At 43.4% G+C, this 20926-nt stretch overlaps 1 protein-coding gene across 1 annotated transcript in view; it reads left to right on the plus strand.

The window, feature by feature from the left end:
* Positions 1-552: 552 nt before the first annotated feature.
* LOC147449573 (uncharacterized) overlaps positions 553-20926 on the plus strand; it is a 40235-nt gene continuing 19861 nt past the window's right edge. The window contains exon 1 of the mRNA XM_086521593.1: positions 553-835. Coding sequence (XP_086377719.1) covers positions 553-835 — 283 coding nt within the window. The remainder of the gene's footprint in view (positions 836-20926) is intronic.

Consider the following 20926-nt stretch of genomic DNA (forward strand, 5'->3'; position numbering starts at 1 on the left):
GGAGGAGGTAAGGAGCTCAGGCTCACCATCCAATTTCTAGAGAATGCACCATGCACTACCCTATGCATACATGATGAGGATAGCACCTCAAATCTTATGCATACTAGCCCGTTGCCCCAAGCACTAGGAGCCTAGGCGCCCTCACCCCTGAAGGAAGAAAACACTAGGTATCCACTCTCTTGGTGGCCTCCTACATTGCTAGTTGAGCTCTATCATCATTAAGGCTGGTTCGCATGTGTCTTTATAGAATATGTGACATTCAACCTGTGGAGAATAATAATCCACATCATCCATCTAGCTATCATCCTAGTAGGAAAAATGGCCCGCATTCATGTGAATCACATGAACCTTGTAACTGCCTCTACACATGTATATAACAAACCCATTTGTAGTAATACACTATCTCTCATTCTCACCAACTCGCCCATGCCTCTGCGTGTTCTCCCTCTCTCTCACTCTCTCTGTGAGATCTCTCCTTCTCCTCTTCACATTCTGTGCTATGGAAAAGAGCCTCCTTGCTGGTACTCCCTACTTCCCTGCGCAGAGCTAGCCATGCCTCTTGCACCAAGCTACTTGCAGGAACCAAGGAGCATCCCTCACCTCGCTTGTGATTTCTTCAATCCTTTCTACATGGCCAGTGCTCATGACCCCAAGCCAGTAGACGCCAACGCTGCTGCAAACACTCCACACAGGCCAACCATGAACTCAACAGCCACCCATCCTGATGACTTCCACGCTGCAGGCCTAGGTGACGTTGCACCAGCGAATGATGCCCCTGCAACCCTATCGGCCATTGCCAACACTACTGTAGAAAACTCGATTTTCACCCGTGCTGGTATCATGCCAAGGGTAGGACTAAGCGGGCATGGCCTTGGCAACGTGCAGGACCTACATGCAGTAAAGGGGTCTATATATGGAAGAGGGCCAAGGGCCTATATATAGGATGGTTGGGAGGTTATTCGTATCTCTGTCTACCCTGCGGTTTTACATTGGTATCAGAGCCAGGAGAGGGGAGAGCTATGGAGGAGGGAGGAAGGAAAGGCGTTGCATGTGCTCTCTCTCTCTCTCTCTCTCTCTATTAGGTCATGGAAAAATGGATGACGAGTTCTCCAAGGTAGGGCTTGTCAAGGCCGTGCGGACGCGGGAATGGCTGCTTGCATGACGGAGGCGAGCGGCTTCGACTGCACGAAACCGGGAAGTGTTAAGCTTTTCGAGTTTTCCATGGGCCAAGGAGGGGAATTCGTCACAGCAGGGCTCGACATGGTCTGCAGCGTGCAACCTCTCTAGTTTCTTCCCTGCACAGACGAACTCGTGCTGCCATAGCCAGGTTCGACTTTTTTAATTTTGTTTTTTCAGTTTTTTCCACTATTGGGCACCCTAGGCTTCCCATGGCCCACCCAAGCGGCCTCTCACATGATCATAGTAGCCATGCAAAACTAAATGGGCAAGGACAACCGCAAGGGGATACTGTAGCAGGACATTGTGCTACCGTGTGAAGCTACATGGCCAAGGACCTCCGCAAGTGGAAACTGCAGCAAGACATCGTGCATGCATAGGTTGTATGGGAGGGTATTCAACAGCTACATGTGCATCGATCGGCATGCCAAACCTACCACACAGAAACTCCGGCAATTTAGGCACATATACTTATGTTACTCTCGGCCATGGTGTCGGAGAGAGTACCTATGGGATGAAGATTCCTTCCGTTGTGCATCATGGACCTCTCTATGGTCATATTTTTTTATTTTCCGAGGCATTGATAGGCATGCAGAATTGGAGTCTAAGTGCTACAAGCGGAAGAGCGGAGAGCCCTGCAAAATACCCAAAAATAGTACACTGCAAGCCATAAACAAACAAAATTGTATACCTGGCAACCATCTTTGCACATACTCCAAGCCGTACGCAATAAGAGAGAGACAGAGAGCGGGAGAGAGAGAAAGAAAGCGTGCAGGCGCACCTCCTAGAGCGGAGTGCTACACCGGCACCGCGAGAGAGAAAAGAGGAGAAGAGAGGGGAAAATACACAGGCACTGGGTGCAATCTCCCCCCGTGCAAGGGTGACCATTTCCCTCTTGCACGTATTTGTTTCATAGATTTCTTAAATGGTAAAAAATGAGTACAAACTGGCCGGCCGGACATAATTGGCCAAAGCTCATAAAGAGCACTTGAATAATCTAATATACATAAAAGTAATATCCTTCTGCATAATCCATTATCTGCTGATGCTTTTGCCACCTGTCAGCTGCAATAGATAATAAAATATCAATTCTATAACATACCTCTCCGTTAGAAAGCAACTTTCCTCAGTTGCGATGATAAAAATCTGCAAACAATACTTGTCAAAACAATGAAATCTGCATCAAATAGTAAAAGAAAAATCCATAAAATTAGACAACATTGCTTATTATGCCTGCTGTCATCCACATACTACCAATTCTAGTGTCCCATGCAACTAGAATAAGCAGTATATGTCATATCTTGATGAATCAGGATATCATTGGTCACACTCATCATTTAATATGTAAATTTTCATCAATGCTAATTGCAATTCCATACTATTTATTGCGACAAAAAATCATCATATAGAGAATCCAACTTCAATTCCAATTCCAAATATAATCCAAATCCAAAATATCTTTCATTTTCTATATCCGGGTAACAAAATCATACCAGTTGTAGTGGTAGCGAGCCACTGCAGCATGATTTTGTGATTGGTGTTGCCTAAATCGGCGTATCTACACCAATAAGACGTGCTGTGGCTAAATCGGTGAATCTGCATAATGCTGCCTAAATCGGCGGATCTGCATTTTGTATAAGTTTAAAACTCATGAATCTGCAATTTATCAATGTGCTACCTAAATTGGCGAATCTGCACTAGGATGAGCATTTACACACTGCCTAAACCGGCGAATCTGTGTGCTTGTGACCAATGGACTGTACAAGACATAAAGGAGAAAAAAAAACTATAGTTACTACGTTGTCGACATCACAGTGTAGTATGTCACCAAAGGATTTACAAATGGTTGTGCACTATCCCAGAGCCCCTTAGCTCGCATGAGTAGCTGCATAGCTTACTGACAAATCATCTTATCAAAAATGTCTTTCAATACAATTAGAGGGCATGACCTTAGCAGTGTAAGAGAATATCATAAAATTGGATAAAATATGGTTAGGAGATTAGTATGAAAGCTTAAAAATGATTTTGCAAAATAAAGTAAAGAGATTACTTATCTGACGTCCTCGCATGATGGTCTGCATAACTTTTCTCCAAAACAAAGCACTAAAAACAATTGCTTGTTAAATTTAAGAAGATGTTAAGAATTGCAGAGTAAATTCATTAACATTTGAAACGCCATAAAGGAAAAATATGATGCAAAGTTTTTTTTGCCAAGAAAAGAGAATGAAAGTAGACAATTTGAAGTACAAATGAGTTGATAATAGAGGTGTGAGCTAAATTGACAGGGTGGTTTGCAAGATTAGGATGACCAGTGGATATTGGTCGTCAGAGAAAGTGAGGCCACATTCAATGTATGAATGTTAGGATAGGTCAAAAGCAGGTCTCCTAAAGTAGTTTACCTCAAATTTGGGCAGAGAGGTAAATATCCTTCAGTAAACATAGTCTTTTGCAAAGGAGTATGGGAAACATTGGCAGTGATGTGATACATAAGCAAATAAATGAAACTATAACAAGTAATATGTAACCAAATTTGCAATACCATTATACCATATGATGGAACAAAATAGAGCAATCAATTTGAAAATCTAATTCCATTACATTACTGTTTGTATATTACGCCATTAATTATGTATTATAAGATTATACCCATTTGTACTCTAGATAGCAGTCACTTTAAGTGTTGGTAGCTAGAAGTGGATATAGTTAGAGTTCTCAGATGGTCATGCGTGTAATACTTAGGCCTGGTACATCTTGATCATGCACAAAATATTGAAGGTGAGGGAAAATACATCCCAATGACAGATACCTAGCATGTAACAGATGCGATAGGACCGTAGTACGTGAGCACCTCACACGACACCAAAACAATAAAAGAATTTTGACTATCAACGCTATATCCATTGCTTTACAAAAGTTTGAAACATGAAGAAAAATAATTATGAGTCTCGTTTGAGAGAAACTAATAACTTAAGCCTTAGCGAAAATTCGTTGTATTGTTGCACAATTTTGACAATGTTTCGAACATCAACTTCAAGCTATGAAAGTCGACCATATAGAACACTCACAATAAGTATGTGTGTGTGGTTTTGGGTGTGGGTATGCATATATCATCGGAAGCGATGTGTGAGTGTGTGGGGACGGCAAGAGGTCATTGACTTGCGAGGTTGGGGACAATCAAATACAAAAGTAGGATCCGCAGCTCGGGTGTAGTATTGATATCAATAGTGATCCAAAAGGTAAGGGGGAGAGAGATAGAAATGAATTGAAATGTTATATTGACCTTAACCGGCATCAAAAGGACATAATTATCTATGAGACCAAATCCGTGTGATTGCTGAAAAGCTTTGTCAATGTCCGCTGCAGTAAGTATCACCAGTTAGAACCCTTCCTTCAGCAAGGCCGCAAACGGTATGAGAGACAAAGAGAGAGACTCCTAGCATGTGAAAGCCCTATTTATGATCTCTCATTGTGTGTCTGTCCTAGTTCTTTGCTCGCATCTCGCGATCTTGCGTGCAATAGTACACAGAGGCCTTGAGTCCTGAACTAGAGTGCTGAGTCACGTAGGGAAGCGCTGTGAAAGCGGGCAAAGGGACCTTGCAGGTCCTGAAGTTGAGGGTCATGGGAGGACGAATAAGTAGAGCATGAGCATGAAGCGTGGCATCTGCTGAGGTACTGAGCTTGTTGCCATATTGTAGGGGGTCAATGCCAGGGTGACAAGGATGGTGGATCACATACTCAAAAAATGGCGTCCACCTCTCTGGTGATAGTAGATGAATCTACCTATCCATTATGTGTCTGATCTCTGCGTGTCTGTCCTCAAGATTTTGCCTCAGGGGACCAAAACACACAGTTGTGTCAAAGTGAAGGTAATCACAAATCATGTACTGCAAAGTGCCTCCCAAGGTTTTCCAAAAAAGCTCGCTAATATAACATGGTGCCAAGGATCTCAAGATGTGATCTTGGACACAGAAAAGGGACACCTCGTGCACTGTAGCTTCATGTGATTGCACTCCAATCTGGTTCCTTGTGCCAATCACTGAGGAGCTGCGGCACTGTCCGCCAGGGTAGGTAGTCGCCAAGGGGGTGGTGGGGGGCACTCTTGTGTGGGCGGCAGAAGCAACAGACGAGGTGGAGAGAGAGAGAGAGAGAGAGAGAGAGAGAGAGAGAGAGAGAGAGAGAGAGAGAGAGAGAGAGAGAGAGAGAGAGAGAGAGAGAGAGAGAGAGAGAGAGAGAGAGAGAGAGAGAGAGAGAGAGAGAGAAATAAAGAGAGAGAATTGTAGTACTTAGAGGAGTTGCATGCCCACCTCAGTAAGTAGTCGCCGGGGGGGGGGGTACGTGTTGTGTGCACGAGGGTGTGTGTGGATCAGGCTACCTGCATGGAGTGGCGACTATAGACGGTATCATGGGTGGCTATGGTGGGCAACACCACTGGAAGAGAGAGAAAGAAACCCTTCATTGGTGGACGGCCAAGGAAAGCAAGAGAGATTATTTTGTTTTTAATTGATGGCGGTTGGCAGAGGGAGTCAAGAGAGACTCTGCGTTTTTCCAGAAGCAAATGAGGGAGAGAGATTGAGGATTGAGTGGCTGCATGAATGAGTGCAAAGAGAGAGAGAGAGATTGTGTTGGACACTCGCTCCTATCTGCCGTTAAGGAGAGGGTGTTGTTTAGAGAGAGAGAGAGTTTATGGGTGATGGCTCTGATCAGAAAGAGAAAGGGGAGAGATGAACATCTCATGGCCATTGGGTGGTCGAGAGAGCAACTCCCACTTTGCATGGTGGCTCTGAGCCCTGTGCGCCGTAAGTGAAGGAGGTGGGTACATGTAACCCATGTTGAGTGTTATAGTAGTGGCACCCTGTTTACGGCGTAGTGGCTACTGCATTGTTTGTCGTAGTTGAACAATCAACGAACGTCAAAGCTGCGCCTCATGGCTTGAAAAATCTTCCACCATAGGATTTTCGTTACTCCTGATGGAGGGAGACGGGATCAATGGTCTACATACATTGAGAAATGTATATTGTGTAGATTCTCTGGCCGTCAAGTGGACTGTGAACCCTGCACGCATCAAAATTTTGTGAACTCGTCGGTTGTGGCTTGGCTTGCGAGACTTGTCGCTGCTTTCTGAGCATCTCGGAGGAGTTGTTGCTTTGGTCATATATTGATCAGTCTTGTGCATGCCTCTACCAATGATAAGGCTCGCCGGTAATTCAACATCAGAGATGATTTAAATCGATTTTTATTTTATTTTATTTATAGAATCCAATCATATTCTCTATTTATAGAATCCAATCATAGGTATATACTTCGTCTCTTGGTATTCATGTCTCTACATTCTTTGTCTAATCCACTCTACACTACCACATCATTCTGGCATAAACCATGAAACGTCTAAAACCTTCTATGCTTCATTAAAAAAGTTTGCACTATTTTCGGGGATGAGCCAATTCAAAAAAAGCCACTAGCAGTACAATTAACACTATTTTCTACAAGTTTAATCAATCAAAGGCATGTGCAAGTAGAAGGAAAAAACAGAAAAAAAAAATCAATTACTTAGCTTTTGATTATCAAGACTTCAATCTTTGAAGCGTAGCCTATGCTCTGCTACCACTGCTACAAATGGAAGAGCGGAGAGCCATGAAAAATACCAAAAAATAGTACACTGCAATCCATAAAAAAACAAAACTGTATACCTAGCAACCATCTTTGCACATACTCCAAGCCGTACTCGATAAGAGAGAGACAGAGAGCGGGAGAGAGAGAAAGAAAGCATGCAGGCGCACCCCCTAGAGCGGAGTGCTACACCGGCACCGCAAGAGAGAAAAGAGGAGAAGAGAGAGGAAAATACACAGGCACTGGGTGCAATCTCCCCCCGTGCAAGAGTGACCATTTCCCTCTTGCACATATTTGTTTTATAGATTTCTTAAATGGTAATAAATGAGTACAAACTGGCCGGCCGGGCATAATTGGCCAAAGCTCATAAAGAGCACTTTAATAATCTAGTATACATAAAAATAATATCCTTCTGCATAATCCATTATTTGTTGATGCTTTTGCCACCTGTCAGGTGCAATAGATAATAAAATATCAATTCTATAACACTAAGCAAGTGCGACGATAAGGACATGCATACTATTCATCTAAAGCTTTCCAAGACAAGGTATGAATATTTGTTGCATTTTATTAATTTTTAATTTTTTGCTTAGTTCTCCTTATGCAATTGTCAATGATTATGTTGGAGCTTGGCTCACTTGGTCTCCACGGTGACGTTTTGATCATGGAGCAAGGCTCATTAACTGCATACGACACTGTTGTGTTATGTACAACACTCTAGAGTTGGCCTTTGAGAATTCTTCCCATGCATGACATGTGCACAACTACAAGAGAATTCATAGAAGCACGTCTTCCTTTTCTTGTACGCAGGGGATAATACCTACCCACAGCTAGGCATATGCTATGAGAATCTTGACTTGGGGACTATTTACCACTGTATGTGATAATCATTCCATGGTACTGATATTATGTCTTGGACGAGTACCAACTGTAGTACGACAAGTTCAGGCAAGGCCTATGACTTGTCATCCACATTTCCTCTCGGTCTACCTTTGCTCGGCATGGGCAACATTTTAAGGAACCAACAAATGTATCTCTAATGAGAGCTTCAATCTATTAAGATGGTCTTATATAGTCAAGGACAACCGTAATCAATTTAAGCAGGTACATATTCATACCTTGCAAGTATTTTTCTGCTTTTCAATATGATGTACAAGTAGACAAGGTCCACATTTGTGAATAATCGACAAGGTCGACTCTCTTTGCTATGACATCTATCGACAATAGCATTTATTGGCAGTGAAGCCAGACGTATTTATGTGAAGCACAGCTTCACATAAAGCACGACGTATTTATGTGAAGCACGACTCTCTTTGCTATGACATCTATCGACAATAGCATTTATTGGCAGTGAAGCCAGACGTATTTATGTGAAGCACGGCTTCACTTTCAGCATATTGTATTGAAACTTCCCACGTTTGGAGTATGCTATGAGCACATGACCTTGGGGAATTTCTCCATATGTTTGCAGGGTTTTTCAGGGGGTATATATGATATACGTGACAACTCTCTCTCATGTAGCATAATTGGCTAGGATCCAGATTCAAACAAGTTTATCTTTGATAATTTCTAGGCAACAGGTTATGTTCGATTCCAGTTTTTCTTTTTTTTTCATGTTTCTCCTTTTACTTGGAACTTATTGTTGCTATGCAAAGCAAATTTCTTTGGCAGTTTTACACGAAGCAAGGCTTCTTCCTTGTGCCAAGATACTGCCCATTGACTTGGAATCAAGGGCATTGGCAGAAAAGTTTGAGGAACTGGCATAAAAGGGGTATCACCTCATAGAATCCCTACCAATCTAGCTAGTGCAAGGCACTTATGGTTTTGGGCTCTCACCTTTGAGGCCGTCTCTCTTGCCAAGGGCTTACCACTCTGCATGCAAGGCATGCTAGCCAAGTGAAATGAACTCCATCACTTTTTGGTTTATGCGTCCGCTATAACACCAGACACTCTCTCAAGAACAAGATAAGTTCTGGATTGTTTGACATGATTTTTGGTTGCTGTCAATGCACAAAAACACTAAAAAGAACCTAAAAATTGGACTTGATTCACAAGCAAAGTATCCTATTCAAGTCCTCCTTGTACAGTCAGGACCCCATACAAGGTAGATGGGTCAAGATTTGACTTGTGTTTTCTGTTGCCTCTCTTGATGAGAGTGTCATAGAGACAGATTTTTGTATGCTCATAACATAAGCTACAACCTAGGCATAAGATGCACATGAGCACACTGATTGGGTACGCACTACAATAGGTTAAGAAACCCTCCTCAACCCCGCATGCTTTCTCTTTCCCTCTCTTTCTTATTTCTCTTGAAGACTAATGAAAACTTTCTAAGAAGCTTTTGAGACATGTTTTGCTCATGAGTCAGCCTTAGCCAAGATGCTCTAACTCTCAGCTCGAAAGTGGCCAAGATGCTACCCAAATTAGTCTTCCTCCGCTCATTGATTGAACACTAATTTGTTATTGGCAGAAGGGCTATGAGCCACAAAGGCTAGGAGCCATTGTCAAACCTAGGGTAAGACCCAACTGTTAGCATTCCGTGGGTGATTGTTCTCAAGATCAAACATATCTGCCAAGTGACATACCCATCAACATTAATGGACAAGCAAGAGTCTTGTCATTATGGATGTTTTGGGAGTCATTTTTGCACTACATGTTTTTAATGTGACACTCGAGTTGAGTTTTCGATAGTCTTAAACTCACAACAATTGATCTATATCACAGAGTCTAGATGCAGCCAACAGTTGAAACAACATGGTTATCCATAGGAGCTAGGCATTTCACTTTTTTGTATCTCCTACTCTCTCTATAGCACTATGAGTGTCTATGGAAGCACAGTTTTGAGGTAAGACCCTCTGGGTGACTACTAAATCACTCCATAGGCATTGAGGATCACAATTTGATCTATCACAGTTGTACTTTCAAGGAAAGTAGTCCGCAATCTACCACGGGGTAGTGGACACATTAAACTTTTCCAATTGATTCCAATCATTTTTGTACACGGTTGACTATGTTAGTTACCGTTAACTGCTAATTGAGTAGTTTCTATCTAGGGTCTTGCCAAGGAGTTTGACTATGTAGATTCTACACAAGGGGTTTGGATTGCCAAGGAAACACCCAAGGTTACAAGTTCAAGTTCTTTATCTTCACTAATCTCTAATTTTAGTGCTTAGCATATCAAAGAAATTTTGATATAGTACGCTTACACGGATGTACTTGACTTCCGGGTAAGTATTAGGTATTTTCCACCTCATTGTAAGTATATGCTTTTTGGGTTTATTTTCCTTACCAAACTTATATGCTTTTTGGGTTTATTTTCCTTACCAATTAAGTTTGGTTAAGTTCTGTCAAAGGGATGTTTGAGCAAGAAGGCTTTCATCCATCTTTCTCTTTATCCACGTTGTCAGGAGTTTTTTGGAGCAAGGGATTGCGCATATGTACATACACATGCATGGTGCATCAAACAAATAATTGCCCATTTTCCATAGCCAGGTGGTTACGTGGGGCCCACATGTGTACAAGTAGGACAGCATGTACATAGTGCATCGATTTTCACTATCACCAGTACCAGTATGTTTTTTCTACAATAATGAGGAGTTTATAGCGCGTAAAAATTCTCGAGGAAGCTATTCGTGGGCCAACGACGTGAGGTCAGCAGGTGCATCAGATGGCATCTAGTGGCGTCAGGAGGGCGAACGAGGTCAATATTTGCACGCAAATGAGGACGGACACAACGTGGGTGTTTTCTTGTGAGAGTTATGCAGAAAGGTCATCATTAGGACCACTTTTTGGGGCCACTTCACGTGGTGGCGAGATGCATTATTGGAAAAAAGCTGAGTGCCAGGTGTGCAAATGATGCAAAAAGGTGACAACTATGCACTGCGAGGTCAGTTTATGGCCTGTTCGGGGTCCGTTTGAGGTCATCTAAAAGGCCAAGGGTTCCCAAGTAATAAAGCTAAGTGTGGGAACTGAAAAAACAGAGAGAAGACCAGAAAAATGTGGAGAAGAGAGGAGGAATAGCCGCAGGTGTGTTTTTTGGGTTTTTGGAGCCTGTTTTCGGATTTGAGCACTTTGACATTGTAGACTGGGGTTTTGGTCAGTTCCGGACGCAATGGTGCTGTCCATTTTGCCAAATTCCTCACTCTTTTCTGCTGTTTTTCTGTGTAAGTTTCTCCTATGAGCGAAGTTTCTGCTCCAGTTTGTGATTGTATCTGGTATCTTTTACCCATATTTTGTGAGCTGTTTGCCCCAGTGGTGTTGGCCCAAGCTCATTTGTATCTAAACATCAGAAATTCTCCTCTTTTGAGCTGAGTTTTTTGGGTGTGTGTGTGTGTGTGTGTCTGTGTGGAGTGGACAAGTGGATAGTCTCTCTCCTCTCACTCCAGAGGTGTGTTCCCTGTCTCGGCCAGGTGTGTTGTCTAAGCCGAGTGGTGCCCCATGGTGTGTGTGTGTATCTTCCCAAGAGTGTGTGTCGGGTCGTTATAGAGGCGCTGTGTGTGTTTTCATCCCGCTCACATTCTTTTGGTGCCCCCACGGAGGATCTTCTTCGAGTACCTTCTGCTTCGAGCTTTGAGCTTCGGGGTTACAGGTTACAGGTTACAGGTTACAGGGACAGGTATAGGCACAGGTACAGGTGATTCACACAGGTACAAGTAGCTGGAGTACAGTGATATACTAGCAGTGATGTCACTTGCAGTTGTTGTGGGAATGCATCACTTGGCGCCTGTTTGAGCGCATTGTCTGCTGGATTGTACGTTACTTGTGGAAACTGCCATTGTACGCATTTGTGGAGCCATACTTGGTTGTATTTGGTAGTCCCAGCCATTTCTGAGACTTGGTCTGGAAGATAGCCATTTCTGAGACTTGACTATATGCGATTTGCATTAGCCTTCGTGTGAGGGTCGATAGCGTGAGGTTTTTATTGAGCTGGGGGGATTCTCAAATGTGGAGATCCTTTCGGTGATACAGGTAGCTGGAGCACCCTTTTTGTGACCTCGCCATAGGCTATGTACTAGTGAGTCCTACTTGATGCTCGGGTTCTATTGTTGACAGTTTATGCATACATAGACAGTCTATATTTTGGGTTCCTACTGCTCTACTTCTGGGGAAACTCTGTCGAAATTTTCCCAAGTTATGATGGCTGGTTTTTTGGTATTTTGAGCCATTTATGCTGTTATGCTGCTGAAATTTTGGCAAAATCAGTGGTTGAGTCAGGTGTGCCTTCTTGGGAGCTTCATGGTTGGCTTTAATGGATGATCAAAATGGCCCTCAGTTCACTCCTTTTCATTTAACTCAAAGAATTCATATTAATGTTCATGTGTCCAGGAAGATCTTTTTCCAGCAGCGCATAGTCTTTATGTTTGGGCCAAGAAGATTGAGAGAGATCCTGGAATGTCCTTTGCCTGTTGTCATTCCGATGATCAACTATGAAAACTCATTTGATGTGCATGTGTTTGTTCTCATCTAAAGCTGAGCTCCATTGAAGTTTCTGGGGATTGGGTAGTGAAAAGTTTTGGGTTCTTGCACGTGTGTTTGAAGGGGTCCTCTAGCCATGGCTTTCTCTTATCCGGAGTTTCATGGAAGAAGTGATGAAGATGTGCTGGACTTTCTGGAAAAGATGGAGGTTGCCTGCATTAGCAACCAGATTCATGACCCTACGCAAATGTTACGCCTTCTCCAAATTTGTTTGAAGAGTGATGCACGAGTTTGGTCTAAAGCATTTGAAGAGGAGTTGCGTGTGGTTGATCCACCTGTAAGGTTGAGTTGGGACAATCTACGACATGGGTTGGAAGTGGAGTTTGTGAAGATAGAAGATCCTCACAAAGTGTGGCAAGAAGTACATGATTTGGTGCAAAAGGAAGGTGAGCCAGTAGATGCGTACATACGTAAGTTTTCATTGGCATGGGAGCGAATGTGCAAGGCTTTAGCACCACAGGTACCCCCGCCTGACATGATGAAGAAGGACAGGTTCTTAGCTGGTCTTTGGGAGAATATACGTTGGAGAGTGGAGCTAAAGAAGCCTAGGACATATGAGGATGCACTAGAGGTAGCAAGGAACAAAGAGTGGAAGCTGAGGAAAATGAGTCAGTTAGGGGTGGAGTCTTTGCCAATGAGGTCTGAATTTCAGCCTATAGAGTCTTTACAAGGGTGCATGTCAGGGGTTCATCATGAACTAGTGGTTCCTGTTACTACTCAGGTTATGCCAGCAGTGGTCACTACAGCAGTGCAAGATGATGGGCTAAGGCAAGACATGAGGCAAATGGTAGATTTGATGAAGAATCTCAGCCTAAACATGCTAGGTCAAGTGGGAAATAATCAAGGTCGAGGGAGGTTTGCAAATCAGCAAGGAGGTGAAGAAAGGCCTAGGAATGGTGTTGGACAAAGCAATGGTAGGTTTTGGAGGCAGACGCCCACATGTTATAATTGTGGAGAGTTGGGTCACATCAGCCCGCAATGTGATAAGCCACCAAGGATGGGGGGAGACATGTATCCATTGCCAAGACAGGTGCTAACTAGGTCAAATGATTATGGCATCAAAATTAAGGGAGACGAAGGAACCAGTGGACTGACCCAGGAGGAAAAGGGAAAGACAAAAGTGCTAAGTGTAGTCACCTTAGAGAAGGCATCAAAGCTAGAGGATACATTAGTGATGCCTATTGGGAAGAGGACCACAGAGGATAAGGAAGGAAGAAGTGCCCCAGGTCCTAGTAAGAAGAAAGGAAAGAGCCATGAAGGCGAGGATGTCAAGGCCAAGAGGAAAAGGAGAGCTCGTCGAAAGTTTCATGTTTCAGATTTTCCACTAGGGGATGGGCAATTAAGCTATGACTTGAAGGAGGATCTGACGAGCAGGAAGGCAGATGTTACTTTTGGGCAGCTTATAGAGATGGTGCCTAAGCTAAAGCGACAGTGGAAGAGGATGGTTAACCCAATGGAGAAAGAGCTAGAGAGAGGTTCAGTACAGGTGTTGGCAATGGATGAGCTACCAGACATTTGTCCAATAGTAGATGTGTGGCATAAAAGGAAACATTTGGGACAAGGTTATGTGGATGGCGGAGCCCAAATATGCGTCATAACACACTCATGCGTTGAGAAGATGGGTCTCACAGTGGCTGGGGTGTCAGGTTTTCGGATCAGATTGGCAAACCATCAAAAAGTAAAATGCTTAGGTGTTGTAAAGAGCTTAGAAGTGGAGGCATATGATGCAAAGTCAGTGGTTGATTTTCATGTGATGCCAGCAGGGTTGGGAGCATATCCTTTTATACTGGGCAGACCATGGTTACGTGCAGTGGGAGCTGTTCAAGATTGGCGACATGGTACGATTAGCCTCTATGGAAAGACAGGTACCAAGAAGCTTTATAATATGGACACAAGGAAACGATTAGAGGAGCTTTATGAAGATGAGGATGAGTCTAGTGATGAAGACTCATCCACGGTGACAGATGAGGACAGTGATAGCACTACCAGCAGTGATGAGGATGCTGATGTTGCATTTCTTTTGATGGACAAAGAAATCCAAGAGATTGGTTTAGTTGCATTTGCGAATGAGGTTGAAGATGAAAGTGAAGGGCCTTATGAAGTGATTGAAGGGCTGATGCAAACCAAGGTTGAGTTGTCAAAGAAGCAGGAATTAATGACGCAAATGATTAGTGGAGACCTCTCAGCTATGGAGAAGGATATAATTTTGCATATGCTGGCTAGTTTTCCTGATCTGTTCATTACTTCATATGAAGAGATCAGAGGGTTCAAGGGAGAAGAGATGCATATAGAGCTGAAAGAAGGTGCTAAGCCAGTGAGACAAAGGCTAAGAAGGATGGGTCAAGAGCAATGGGTCAAGAGCAAATGGAAGCCTTGCGGGTAGAGGTGGACAAGTTATTGAAGGTAGGGTTCATAGTTCCAGTGGAGACCACAGAATGGGTGAGTCCAGTTGTAGTCAGTCCAAAGAAGGATGGGAAGTGGAGAATTTGTGTGGATTTTAAACCCTTAAACGCAGCCACTAAGAAGAACCCATATCCTCTTCCATTCATCGATCAGATCTTGGATTCAGTGGCAGGTTATGAGAGGTACAGTGTGTGTGATGGTTTCTCAGGCTATTTTCAATTGAAGATTTCTCTTAAAGACCGCACAAAGACAACTTTTATTACGCCATGGGGCTGCTATTGCTACACAGTATTGCCATTTGGGTTGTCAAATGGGCCATCTTTCTATCAAGAGAGAGCAAATTGGGTGTTGGAACCATTCATTGGTAGTTGTGTTAAAGCTTTTATGGATGACTTCTGTGTCTATAGCAGTAGGGCTGATCACCATGAGAAGCTGCAGATGGTATTGGCTCGATATGATGAATGTGGAGGACAACTAAATCCAAAGAAATGTCATCTAGCACAGCCAAGGGTGAAGTTATTGGGCCATATGGTGTCAGAAAATGGCATTGAGGTTGATCCAGATAAGGTGAAGTCTATTATTCTTCTTCCATCACCTATGAGTACGAAGCAATTGGCAACCTTTATACACAAAGTGAAGTACATGGCACGGTTTATTCCATTGTCTTCGCAGCTTCTTTATCCATTACAGCAAGTGGCAAAGCATGATCCATTGCAATGGGATGACAAGTGTGGAGAAGTGTTTCAAGAGGTGAAAGAGGTGTTAGGGGGGTTGTCAGCCATGCAGACTCCTGATTGGGAGAAAGTTTTTTATGTAAATCCATCAGTAGGGGATGATGCCATTGGAGCCATGCTATTGCAAAAGGGGAAGGGCAGCCATTATATGAGGCCAGTGTATTGTGCAAGCCGAGTGAAGTTGGTAGCGGAGAGAAAGTTATCGGAAGTAGAGGTAGTGATGGCCAGTGTAATATTTGCTTGTCGACGATGTCGTCATTACTTGCTACCACGGCCTTTTGTTTTCTTGACGAGTTATGCCTTTTTGCCACAGTTAATTAATGGTATTAACATGTCAAATGTGGTGAAGAAATGGGTAATTGAGCTGCAAGAGTTTGAGTTCTCTTTTCTAGTGGAAGATAGTACAAGGGCTACCCTAGCTGATTTGTTGACCTACAAGGAGAATCCCCTTATTGTTAAGGAAGAGGTGGTGAGAAAGGTAGTTGAAGAAGTGCCACAGATCAGCAATGCACATGTGTTGTTCTTTGATGGTTCATACAGAAAGAGCCACGATGCAGCTTCAAGGGGTATAGCACTTTATGATCCAGAGGGGAAGCTAGTATGCAAGAGAGGGTTCAAATTGGATGCGCATAGTAACAATGAGGCTGAATATGCTACATTGGAAGCCGGATTACACATTTGTTTGAAGCATGGGGTTCGAAGGTTGAGCATAAAAGGTGATGCCTTGTTAGTGGTGAAGCAAGTGCTGGGTGTGTGGAAGAGCAAGAACACCTCATTGAAGGAAATGTGCTTCAGAATTAAAGGCCTGTTAAAAAAGTTCGAAGCATGGATCATCAGACACATTGAACGTGCTCTAAATGGAGAGGCACATGAAGCAGCTCAAGGCATGATTGGGGAGCTATTTGTGTTGAGGACCACTTTACCTCTTTATCATGGCCGGGAAAGTTTGGCTCAAGAAGAGGAGTTTTTGCTAACAGGAATCATTCCAAAGGAGATTCAGAAGTCTAAGAAGTATGGCTTTGTGCGTAGAGCATACAGGTACAAATTGATTGGTGATGTCTTATACATGAAAGGGGCTGATCTCGTGTTGAGACGTGTACCTTGGCGGGAGGAGCTTTACAGAGTGTTGGAAGAGAATCATGAAGGCGCATGTGGTGGCCATTTTGCTCTAAAGATCACCTTGCATAAGATTTTGCAAGAGGGGTATGTATGGCCTAGTTTGCACAAGGATGTTCACCATTGGTGTAGGTCTTGCAATAGGTGTCAAGCATTTGGGAAGAGAGTGTTGAAGCCAGAGCTATGAAAAACCATTATGGCGTTTGATGTGTTTGAAAAGTGGGGGATTGATGCAATAGGCCCGTTACCTATCACAAGCAAGGGCAAAAGCTATATCTTGACGGGAGTGGACTATCTCGGCAGAGGCTATAGCAGTAAAACAGATCACTGCAAAGGATGTGGCAAAATTTGTGTATGATGAAATATGTTGCAAGTTTGGGGTGCCATTAGAGCTACTTTCAGATAAGGGGCCAGAATTTAGAGCTAAATTGCTAGACTTCTTATGCACAAAGATGAAGTTTGGGGTGCCATTAGAGCTACTTTCAGATAAGGGGCCAGAATTTAGAGCTAAATTGCTAGACTTCTTATGCACAAAGATGAAGATTAGGCACCACCATACCACTCCTTATTACCCGCAGTGTAATGGCTTAAATGAAAAATTCAATGGTGAGTTGGTACAAATTCTTTCTAAAGTGACAGAGCACCAAGGAAAGAATTGGGATTTGGAATTTCCTAGTGCATTATGGGCTTATCGTACTTCGGTGAAGACAGGTACAGGGTTTACTCCATTTCATTTGGTGTATGGAAAGGAAGCACTATTGCCTGTGGAGGTAGAGTTGCCTGCGGCCTGCGGTCAAGATGTTAGAGAAGTTGCTTGGGTCGCCTAGTGATGCATTGGCTCTTGCAGTTACAAGAGGTCCAGTTGGATAGGATGAGCGCATTGGAGCATTATGGGCAGATGCAGGATAAGGCTTTGGCAAAGATAAATGAAAAGGTTAAAAGTAAGGGTATCAAGAAACATGACTTGGTTTTGCGCTACAACAGTAAGCTGGACAACACCTTCCAAAAGAAGTTTCAAATTAAGTGGGAAGGCCCTTTCAAGGTAGTGGAGTGTTTTCCAAATGGCACATATCAGTTAGCTAACCTGGATGGTGTTCTACATAAGTCAAGGGTAAATTGATTGCGTCTTAAATTGTATCATGCTAGATTGATGATGGTGGAGCAAGATGAGCTGTCTGTGGATCAAGAAGTGTTGGTGAGGGATGAGGAGACCTGTGATGCGGCGAGTCTCATATCTCTCTTTGCTGCTGCTGATCATGAATGATCTAGCAGGCTAGGGGATGGGCAAATTATGTCAGGAGTTTTTTGGAGCAAGGGATTGCGCATATGTACATACACATGCATGGTGCATCAAATAAATAATTGCCCATTTTCCATAGCCAGGTGGTTACGTGGGGCCCACATGTGTACAGGTAGGACAGCATGTACATAGTGCATCGATTTTCACTATCACCAGTACCAGTATGTTTTTTCTACAATAATGAGGAGTTTATAGCGCGTAAAACTTCTCAAGGAAGCTATCCGCGGGCCGACGACGTGAGGTCAGCAGGTGCGTCAGATGGCATCTAGTGGCGTGAGGAGGGCGAACGAGGTCAATATTTGCACGCAGATGAGGACGGACACAACGTGGGTGTTTTCTTGTGAGAGTTATGCAGAAAGGTCATCATTAGGACCACTTTTTGGGGCCACTTCACGTGGTGGCAAGATGCATTATTGGAAAAAAGCTGAGTGCCAGGTGTGCAAATGATGCAAAAAGGTGACAACTATGCACTGCGAGGTCAGTTTATGGCCTGTTCGGGATCTGTTTGAGGTCATCTAAAAGGCCAAGGGTTCCCAAGTAATAAAGCTAAGTGTGGGAACTGAAAAAACAGAGAGAAGACCAGAAAAAACGTGAAGAAGAGAGGAGGAACAACCGCAGGTGTGTTTTTTGGGTTTTTGGAGCCTGTTTTGGCCGTAAACTGCTCATCTGAGGTCGGATTTGAGCACTTTGACATTGTAGACTGGGGTTTTGGGCCGTTCCGGACGCGATGGCGCTATCCATTTTGCCAAATTACTCACTCTTTTCTGCTGTTTTTTTGTGTAAGTTTCTCCTATGAGCGAAGTTTCTGCTCCAGTTTGTGATTGTATCTGATATCTTTTACCCATATTTTGTGAGCTGTTTGCCCCATTGGTGTTGGCCCAAGCTCATTTGTATCTAAACATCATAAATTCTCCTCTTTTGAGCTGAGTTTTTTGGGTGTGTGTGTGTGTGTGTGTCTCTGTGGAGTGGACAAGTGGATAGTCTCTCTCCTCTCACTCCAGAGGTGTGTTCCCTGTCTCGGCCAGGTGTGTTGTCTAAGCCGAGTGGTTCCCCATAGTGTGTGTGTGTATCTTCCCAAGAGTGTGTGTCGGGTCGTTATAGAGGCGCTGTGTGTGTTTTCATCCCGCTCACAACGTGACAAGGTCATGTAAGAGCATAGAGTTTTGAGAAAATAGTGTCTTTTTATCTTTTCCCTATTCATCAAGATACTATGATGGATTTGAATCTTGTTGAAACAATTACAGACCTACATGGTACGACTCTGTCTGGCACATGTTGTCGCATGGGATACATCACGGTCTAGGAACTCAAGGATTTCGGTTTAGCCAGTGTGGAGCAATGATAATGAGGGTCCCTCTCACTCACTTTGCAGAGTGTTTGCAGTTACCTCCACACACAAGTACATCTCGTACTTGAAGGATGTCTTTTTTTCCGACATCCTTATTTGAGACATATTCCAGATGTGGAGAATATGAGTCTCTAGGACTGACACTGGCGCCTAATCCCTAATGATGTGTCGCGACGACGTCCCTAGGTGCTGGTCACATCCATTTGTTAGACCATTTGGAGCACACAATATCAGGAACAATTTCAGTGGCCAGAAATTGTCGAGTAGTAAGTACAGACTTGTTGCAATTACAAGTGCTGTGAAACCACCATGTAACGGATGGTTGTTTCACAAATAGCCAAGTGTGCTATATTAATGAGAATGTCTCATGCTTGGTATCTAGGTGTGACTGAGTTTTCACGTTCTATTATGGTCCAACTTTCCTTGCAAGGCTTTCACGTACCTACTGGAAGTCTCATCATGGAATTGCGGTTTGGATATGTTTGTGTTAAATGCATGCACACTAGGTGTTCTGGACCCTAGTCTTTAACATAGATTTATTTGGAGCGGCCTGCAAATTCTTGGACTTTATTCTTTCTGCACCCTTTTGCACTGCAAATGCAATCTCTCTTGCAGATTTACTATGAGTTCACACCCGACCATACATGATAATGGTTTAGTATGGGTGTTTGTGATTGGTTGATCTAAAGCGCACATGCCGCACGACAGTTCACGACGTTCGTGCCATGCTTGCTCGTGACGCAATGCTGGCGAGCTTGGTGCAGGCGGCAAAGAGATCCAGCGACTCCCACGTATGCAATGCGCAGCTTTTGCAGAGCAGTCAGCAGCTCATCGCCCTTCCCGCCTTGTGAACGTGTGGAAGGGGGGGGGGGGGGGTTCATTACAATGGCAACGTTCACTCAGACATTGAGAAAGGACAGGGACGTGGCGGGCAATTGAGAAAGGACAGGGACGTGGCGGGCCATGGTGAGCCTCTTTGCACTTTTTGGCCGAACGCTCTACTGAACGTTGTCAAGAAGTAGGCGGTCTTGCCAGGAAGGCACCGGGCCTCTTGCTGTGAGAGTTTGTGAGGAAGCTCAAGGGTTATGAGAAAGTGCTAAGATGATGATAACATAGCTTCTAGAGCTAAAGAAGAAATGTAGCCAAAGAAGCCGCTCACTTTTCCTTACAAACACACACGTGATGGAGAGAACTCATGAAAGATAGTCAGAACAAAACAAAAATGACAACATCGAGATTACGATCATATCGTATCATAGGTAGGATAAAAGGGTTAATGGATGAGTTAATGATATTTAATCTTTGTTGTCCAAATAAGCTGCGGATTGCTCTTTGGAATTGTATCTTTGTGCTTACTATAATGTATATGTTTTGTCTAGCGATTGGGATTAGTTGTGAGTACAAATCCTCTTGATTCATAATAAAATAACCACATTCACATCAAAAGAGAAGTCATAGTCAATAATAGGTAGTATGATGGGATCTGGTGAGAGAAGTACTTCGTTGAGCCTTTCAGGACCAAATAGAAACACTATGCATTGCTCAAAGTGAATCTTCCGGCTAATCCAAATGTTGACCCTAATAGATTGCACTTGTGCACATAATTGTTTCCCGCAAGAAGGTTGTACCCATTACATTGACAAGGTTACTGCTTGAATACCTTCCAATGAAATAATTAGGACACAACAAGAGAGATCAAAGGAGTAGTAAAGATAGAATTAGGGATAGATCTAAGGGTGTTAGTGGTATTAAAGATAGATAATGAGG

The sequence above is a fragment of the Adiantum capillus-veneris genome, chromosome 10 (genome assembly GCF_014529385.1).
Source record: "Adiantum capillus-veneris isolate H3 chromosome 10, ASM1452938v2, whole genome shotgun sequence".
In the NCBI taxonomy this organism is placed as follows: Eukaryota; Viridiplantae; Streptophyta; class Polypodiopsida; order Polypodiales; family Pteridaceae; genus Adiantum; species Adiantum capillus-veneris.